The sequence below is a fragment of the Hippocampus guttulatus genome, chromosome 5 (genome assembly GCF_054856545.1).
Source record: "Hippocampus guttulatus isolate MCC_2025c chromosome 5, RoL_Hgut_1.0, whole genome shotgun sequence".
NCBI lineage: Eukaryota > Metazoa > Chordata > Actinopteri > Syngnathiformes > Syngnathidae > Hippocampus > Hippocampus guttulatus.
In genome coordinates this window covers 20,983,005-20,990,952 of record NC_141265.1, presented here as the reverse complement: position 1 = coordinate 20,990,952, position 7,948 = coordinate 20,983,005, and the positions used below count along the sequence as shown (strand labels likewise).

At 45.8% G+C, this 7,948-nt stretch overlaps 1 protein-coding gene across 2 annotated transcripts; it reads right to left on the bottom strand.

Annotated features, from left to right (window-relative positions):
• Positions 1 to 1,400: 1,400 nt before the first annotated feature.
• Positions 1,401 to 7,734, bottom strand: suds3 (SDS3 homolog, SIN3A corepressor complex component). 2 transcript variants are annotated; one of them, XM_086111907.1, is made up of 13 exons: positions 7,346 to 7,395; positions 6,869 to 6,948; positions 6,023 to 6,092; positions 5,881 to 5,936; positions 5,707 to 5,778; positions 5,047 to 5,066; positions 4,811 to 4,967; positions 4,635 to 4,730; positions 4,346 to 4,407; positions 4,214 to 4,235; positions 3,699 to 3,804; positions 1,717 to 1,801; positions 1,401 to 1,624 (listed from the first exon to the last, which is right to left on the bottom strand). In XM_086111907.1, exons 2-13 carry the CDS (start codon positions 6,924 to 6,926, stop codon positions 1,526 to 1,528), a joined length of 903 nt encoding a protein of 300 aa, XP_085968033.1. In that variant the 5' UTR covers positions 6,927 to 6,948; positions 7,346 to 7,395; the 3' UTR covers positions 1,401 to 1,525. The 2 variants fall into 2 exon arrangements, with proteins under 2 accessions (XP_085968033.1, XP_085968032.1); XM_086111906.1 differs by lacking the exons at positions 6,869 to 6,948; positions 7,346 to 7,395 and adding an exon at positions 7,482 to 7,734.
• Between the last annotated feature and the right edge of the window lie 214 nt (positions 7,735 to 7,948).

Below are 7,948 nucleotides of genomic sequence, written 5' to 3'. Positions count from 1 at the left end.
TTTTATCTTCCTCGCCTGCCTCTTGAACTGATCTAATCTGATCACTTTGCACCCTCTCCTCTGTCTTTTACCCTCCTCACCTCTTGCAGCCTTCGACTCGTCTTTTTGCACCTCCACCTTTACACGCTCCGAAACAAAAATACTTTTGAGGTCCATATGCGGTTGAGTCGGTCCAAGTCGTGTTGAATGATGAGGTGCTGCCTGCCCGTCTGCTTGATCGCTCAAGCCGACGGCGCGCAGCTGCTGAACGCGCAGCGTGGCGAATACTCAATTTGGAGTGTCGGCAGATGAAAGAGGAAATATGAAATCGGGCGCTCCGACTGAAGGCCGCCGGGGGAATTTGCTTTTTTTCAATTTTGTTTTTTTATTGACGCCCCGGGTGAGGTTTTATGCACACAAGCAATGAGCGCTCCACAGGCCCGCTGAGCGAGAGTGACGAGAGAGAGATGAGAGGCGGCGGGGACGGCTCGCGGCGCCAAGACACAACCTGGTCAAAATGGAGGCGCTTCCCGCACAAAAACGGACTCAATAGCACCACCTGGAATTCTTATTTTCATCTGGTCGCCACCCAAACGCAGGACACACATACATGAACATCCACTCACGCTCACAACCATCAAAATGCCAACGCCAGCTCACTTAGCAACATGACATTTGGTAGGCATGACTATCATGAGGAGACCCACAATAAAATCAATAAAGCATGCCCCAAAACACAAAGGAAGTCAGCAATTTTGGTTCAAAGTCCATTTCCTGGTCTCCTCAAGATTGTCAGATTGCTAAAAACATGAAAACTCATCCGTCAAAATGAGTCCCCAAAAGGCAGTTTTCAACGAGCTACATGAAATTGGGTCATCTTTCCTACATGTGGACCCACAAAAAGGTTTTTAGAGATCATGCCAGAAAAGATAGTTGACTGTTTTGGTTTGCAGCAGCCAAATTTGGCTTGAGACCGCCCCCTGGGATCTTTTTGAAAAGTCAGCCCTCATGCCACTTTCACGCAGACATATGACATTAACTAGACATGTCTGTCACAAGTAAACCCACAAAAAAAAGGCTTAAGAAACTATACCCCCCAAAAGTCTGTCGTTTTGGTTTGAAGTGACCATTTTTGCTCAGTACGACCCGAAAGAATTTTTTAAAAAAATTTAGCCCCCAAAGGCGACTGAATTTGATACCGTCATTATTTTTCATGTACAATTCACATCTTTAAAAACGTATTTTGCCACTTGCTGTCGAATGACAAGAGACAAAATCTGGTTTTAAAGGTGGAAATTGTACATGAAAAGCAATGACGGGATGAAATTCATTATAGAAAAAAAACATTTTTGGGGTGAAAATTGCAAAATTAGTCAAGTATCCCTTTCAAGTAAAAAAAAAAACAGCATTACCAAAGACTGTTTGAGTAAAAACACTTGATCAGATTTATTTGTGAAAAGGAATCAAATCTGACAAAACTGCCTAAACAAACATAATGAACATTTGGACGAATTTACAATTTACACTTTTGGTTGGGGGGGGGGGTTCACGCTGCCGACCGCCGCCGAATGACGAAGGCTCCCCTCTGCAGCTGTCCCAGGTAGATCCTCATCTTTGTGCTGTCGCTGGTCTTCCTCACCCAAATCTACACAACAACAAAAAGGGTGTAAGACAAAAAAAAGAAAAACAACAAACAAAAACATTCTGTCTGATTGGGTCTCGGGAAAGAGCGCCCACCTCGTTGGTGGCCACCGAGCTGATGACACAACTGATCTTAGTGTTGTCTTTGGACTCCAGATAGATGGCCTGGCTCTTGTGGTACCTGAGGGGGGGAAACAAAAAAAAACAAAACAATAAAACACACACACACACACACACGAGGGCTTTAAACTCATGAGGTGCCATGGACGTTGATATCCGTCAACCGGAATCCAGACACATAGACGCATAAAGGAGGCACATCCTTTCTCCCTGGCGTTCACATTGTCATTATGAGGGGGAGGGGGGGGGGAATAAACAAATAGAATCGCTTTAGGAATAGGGTGACAAGTGGAATAAAGCATGTGTTGTCTGTTTAAAATTAAGACACCGGGAGACTCTTGAATTGGGGAAAAAAAAATGGAAGCGCCGCTCCAGTGAACAAAGACTTGGGGGATAATTGTAAATCCCTCCTGCGCTGAAGATGAATAGAAGGCAAAGTGTTATTGATCTCTTGTTGTCTAACCTCAAACTGTCTGAGGCAAGCAAAACATTTGATCATACCCACAAAAATAAATCAACATATGCAGGAAACCTTTTCTCGGAAGAGCAGTCTTGGCAAAATCGTGTCAACACACGCAAGGCTTTGAAGTTACACATGTACATGAACGACTTTTTTTTTTTTTTTACTCTTTCATGCACCAACAATAACCTGATAACACGATAAGCTGTCTGCTGTAGTAACCGCGGTCCCTGAAAGAGTTAAATCGCTCAAATTTTGGAATCCGAGAGTGGCTGCCGTGAAGGATGCAATGCTGCCATCTAGTGGTGAGTACGAGCAGTACCAAAGAGGACATTTGCAAATCGCACAAACGGCTCGAAAATGATGACGAAAAACCGCGCTCGTCTCGCACAACAGTTAGCTCGTGAATCAAGTTATGATGTAAGCTCGCAACATAATTTCCGGACGGAACTTAGACAGCACATAAACGGACAGTATATTGTGGTGGCCAAAATCGGAGTTTACAACGGTTCCTGTTTCAGGAACAAAGTGCGCAAAAAAACAAACGGGAACAAATTGAAAGGCATCTCGAATACATCACCTGGCAAATGATTTCTTTTCGGGAAAGTGTCCTATCGAGAATTATACATGATTGAAAACCCCCAAGCAATAGTTGCCACAAGAAATGCCGTAAATACAACAACAATCGAAACGAGAGTAACGTTAGCTTGACGTGGAAAAATAGCACGAAAGAGATCAACCAAGAACGAAGCGGACACGTGAACATTTCGATTCACTTGTACCTTTTCGTGAAGACTGTTGAATGGCAAACACGGACGGTGAGGACATCCTTGCCGTATCAGCCGCAGAGGAGTTTTCAAAGTTCTTCATTGATATCACGGTCGCTCGCCTTCTTTATCAAATGGCCGCCACTTGGAACTTTTGGGCAGTTTGTGTCGGGACATCGACAAAATTTTTGTTTGTTGATTGATTGCGAAACGTGAATAGATCCAGAAAGTGGGCTGACAGCGTGTCGTTCTAGCGCGTGCTTTCATGTTGAAAGTCTGGAACTTGGAAAGGATGTTTTGGATCGTTCGTGTCTGCTCTCCCCTCAGCAGGCAACTTGGGAAGATGCTGCCAATTGCCTCCTTTGTGCGCAACTCACTTGCCGTTGTGTAACAAGGAGCTGAAACGCGCAATTCACGAGCCCGGTGTCGCACAGCGGCACTTGTGAGGCGCATTTTGGTTGCCGAGGGAAGGAAAGCGTTTCATTTTAATGTTACAACAGCAGCGTCATCTTAAAACTTTGAATTACGTTTGAAAAATGAACAAACATTTTTAAAAAAGCCACATCGGAAGGACGAAAAAGCCACCCGTGGCTTTGAAGCGGCCGGTTGGACGCCGCTGCTCTGTAGTACAACAAATCCCCGTTAAGAGTGACGAGCGCGAGATCCGAAACTTTTTTGCGAGCGGCGGAAGAGCCTCTGGGGGAAACGTTACGGCGGGGCGGCAGACTCACCATCTTTTGTCATAGTAGAGCTTGCCGTCCTCGATGCGGGCCTCGAAGCGCTGAACGGGGTACTCCATGGGCGCCGAGGGCACGTGCTCCGGAGACGACGGCGACACTGCGGGAGGAGCCGGGAAAGAAAGAGAGACATACGCTTTTCAAGGGGCAATATACAGCAGTGACCATGCAGGACCCCCCCCCCCCCCCCCACCCTGTGTGGAGTCTAAACGCCATCTTGGTGCCAAGGATGTTGAATCAAGGGGCTAGTGCTTGGGTGCATTCTTGTAGCATCGCGGTGCCTAAGAACTACGTTGATATGAGGGGAAGAGCTTCACGTAGTCAGGCCGTAGCCCCGTCTAATGGAAAAGTAGCACTTTGTCACCATCTTGTGGCATCATCAGGAAATTGGCATCGTAGCTTGGGGTGTATTTGGAGTGTAAGCTACTTGAAAATATTTTATTTGAAAATGAAAACTGCCGAATATCTTCTGAAACTAAATGTGGCTGCCCGCGTGGGTTGGGTCGTACCTGCTCGTTTCGGCGACTTGAGCTGCAAGAAGACAAAATGACGGCAAGACGTTGAGTGAACACAAAAGGGCTCAGGTAGGTTCGTCTGTTACTGTATCCCCCCCCCCCTTCCCAGCCCCCCACGATGATTACCTTATTTAATGTTCGGAGATCTTCCATGATCTGGTCGTCCGTTAGCAAGTAATTGAGCTGCGGTGTGAAGAGTTAAGGTCAAGCTGAAGAAATGAATGCCGCACCCAATAACAAATGGAAAAAGCGACGTTGCTTAGGTGTACCTCGCAGATAAATAACGGCCATGTTTTAGTGGGCAATATAAAAAAGAATGACCGCCAGCGATGGGGAAATTGCGGATTTATCAGCACCCAAAGAAAGTCGCTCTCCATGTCAAGAAAAGGTTGACGAGCCTTGACGGAAAGGATATCAGGCGCCGGCTTTCGTCTCTTGTCCGGAATCGGGACCGGGTCGTTGGGTCTTCTCCTCAGCTTGCGGGTCATGATGGGCTTGACCTCCATGGAATCTGAAACAAAAAAGAAGAAGAAGAAGTCCACATGGAGCGAAACGCTAAATCTCCCGGCCACAAACGGCGTTGGCTCTTACCGCCCGTGAGCTCCATGGTTAACTTCTCGTTCTCGATCATCTTCTTCTTCTCCTCCAGCTCGGCGATGAGGTTCTCCTTCAGCTCCACCTTCTTGTCGTCAAACTCCTTCACCGCCGCCTTCTTTTCTTTGATGTAGTTCCTCTCCACCTGCTCCGTCTGAAGGGCGCGCGCGCCATACGAGTCATGACCGAGCGCATAGGTCAAAGGACGTTTGACAGTTCGCGGGCTCACTCACCTCGAGCTGGAGAAAGAGATCTGCAAACGACACACAGCAGCATTATTATTTTTATTATTGCTATTAGTATAATTTTTCTATTCTTATTATTGTTATGCCTTCGCGAGTCACTTCGACATTTTACTGTGTATGCTTCATATGTGCATAGCGTCATAACCTGACAAGAATACGTTTTTTTTTCTTTTGAGAGAAAAAAAATAGTAAGATTTTCAGTCCAAAAAATATATATGTATAAAGTTGCCAATTGACTATTCAAAGTAAATTTGGGTGAAAAAAAAGAATGTTCTTTAAAGATGGACGAGTACCGATACCAGGTATCATCCCAGTGCCGATACCAGCCTTATTTCAAGGTATCGTACTTGTGACGGAAACAAGACTAGTATCGGCCGTGTTACGATCAGGAACTAGAAATTGGAAGGATATAACATTGCCATTAATTTCATTCACGATTGAGGAAAATTGTTACATTGGGGAAATTATTTATCTCGTCATTGTTTTGGGTGGGAAATTTTTGTATCAAAAGGGCCGGCCGGTGGTATCGGTGATTGGTATGAGAATCGGTGAATTTCTTTTCTGATTGGGGATGCTCTGTAGTAACGTACATGCCAAGGCGACGACGACAAGAATTGGCGAGTTGGCCTTCCTCGTAATGTCGCTCACCTGCATTGCGCAGCCTCTCTTTGTATTGCTGATCTAACTTCTTCATTCTCTTCTGATACTCCTGCAACGTGCCTGCGAAACCAGCGCGGATGATGAAAAATGAAACAGTTGTTTTGTCGACTTTGGTCAGCGGTCAGCGGTCAGCGTTGAGCACGGCCCGGACAAACTTAGCACCTTCTTGTAACTGCTGTAGTTGTCTTTTCAGTGAGGTCAGCTTGTCCTGGTACATTCTGCGAAGAACACACACAAGCATGCACGCACACTCAGAGCAGGTGACAAGCACCAGCGTGTCCAAGACAAACAGATCACGACGTACTGCTCTTTGATTTCCACATAGTCGTCTTCGTCGTGCTTGGCGATGTCTGTTTCGCTGGCGTCCTCCGTATCTGTGACGGACATCAACAAGAGGAGAGGAAGAGGAAGCATCGACTGAATCCAGCGTGTAAGAACTATTAAAGTCATTTGGTGGAAACGAGATTTTTGTCCCGAAGTTTCGCGGGCCGGCCGGCACCGTGTCACGGCAGATGTTTCATGCTTCCAGTGAAGTCAACACATCCTTATGACCGTTCCGCGGTCTCTTAGCGCCCTCTATTGGCAGAAGGTCAATGCTAACGTCAAACCATGAAATCAGTCTTATCTTCTTATCTTATCTTACTTTAGTGCAGCATATTGTAGTGCCATTATTGCTTACAAGGCTTGTGCGAGGCACTTGAATCCACACAGGAGGCGGGTGAACCCTCGTCTAGGTCTAGTCACGAAACTTGGGGATTGGTCTCGGTTCGACAGTCATTTCAAAGGGCAAGTGACAAGGAAGCTCATAGTTTTTTTGCCGCATGAAGAGGCCAGTCGACTGGCTAACTAACTTGGCCACTGCCACGGCTTTTTCTTTTTCTTCTTCGTCGGTCAAGGGAACCCACCCGGGTTCAATGAAGTTCGGCGAACCGACACCGGGCACAACAGCTTTGGCTTTTCATGACATTTTGATCTATTCAAGAAGGTAGCACGATGCGAGTGCTAGCTCAAGTTAGCTCGGTCAGCTGTTCTAAGGACGAGGGGGGGTGAGGGGCATAATTTCAACACGGAAAGAGGTTCGGGAAGCGACACGAGACACACCATCCAAAACCAAAACCAAAAGTGTGTGTGCGAAGTTCTGACAGCGAACCTGGGTTGGCGGTCATCGTCCTTGTCGTCGTCGTCGTCCCGGCTGTTTTATTCGCCATTCACCGTAATGTCGTCGCGTCTCTTTGGAATGAATGAGTGCTATAAGGTTGGGGGGGGGGGGGTCTGCTCTACTGGCTGGTTCTGTTCATGCAAACCACTAACGTCTACTTTAGTTTGGCCTAATACATGCGCAATCATCTCAAGGCGTCATTTTGAAAAAAAAGTGTGTCATTTAAAAAAATAATGTGATTTAAAACAAGACAAGTGGGCGTGATGTTATGTAGCAGCATTCGCCATTTTAGCCTAGCCGAGATCGACTCGATCACTATGTTGAAATGAGTTTCAACCTCATCACCACAATTAGTACGCTTCCAAATCAAATATACATCCGACTGTTAGCACGAGCCAGCCAATCGCGATACATCACGACGGTCATCACCCCCGTAGTATGACTTTTCAAACACATCATCGTCATTACCTAAAGCAATCATCAGAGTTGAGACGCGCGACTAGACCAGCAATTGAAATAAAAATGTCACCCTCGCGAGCAAGTCAGAAGCCATATTGTTGCTGTTCTTTGATTTCCTTCGAGTGTGTAGGTGAATTTTCTTTACCTTCTTCTGAGTCTCTCCCTCGAAAGCTTCGCTCGTCGTCGTCCACGCTGTCGAGCTCCTCTTCGTCATTGTAGTAATCCAACGCGGTCGAAAGCAATGCGGCCGTAGAAGCCATGGAAAATTGTTACTTTAACCACCTGGGTGCTTGAGTGTAAACAAAAGAACACCGTAAAAATAAACTATCGCTTTTTAGTTGTTGTTGTTGTTTTGTGTAAGGCTCCGTTCTAGCGCCTACAAAGCAGAGAGGACCCCAAAGCCACAAGCTGCTAACTCACATGCCTTTTTGAAAATTGAGCAGTTTTATAGTAAATGTGGGAAATTTTGATATTATTATCAGTAGGAAGTTAGTATATTATTTTGAGTAACTCTATTTATTTGTATAATCTTATTTAAAAGACTTGGTTTAACGTGCGCAGTCAAAAATTAAAACAGGCATACGTTTAGACACTCGTTTTAATATTTTTTTG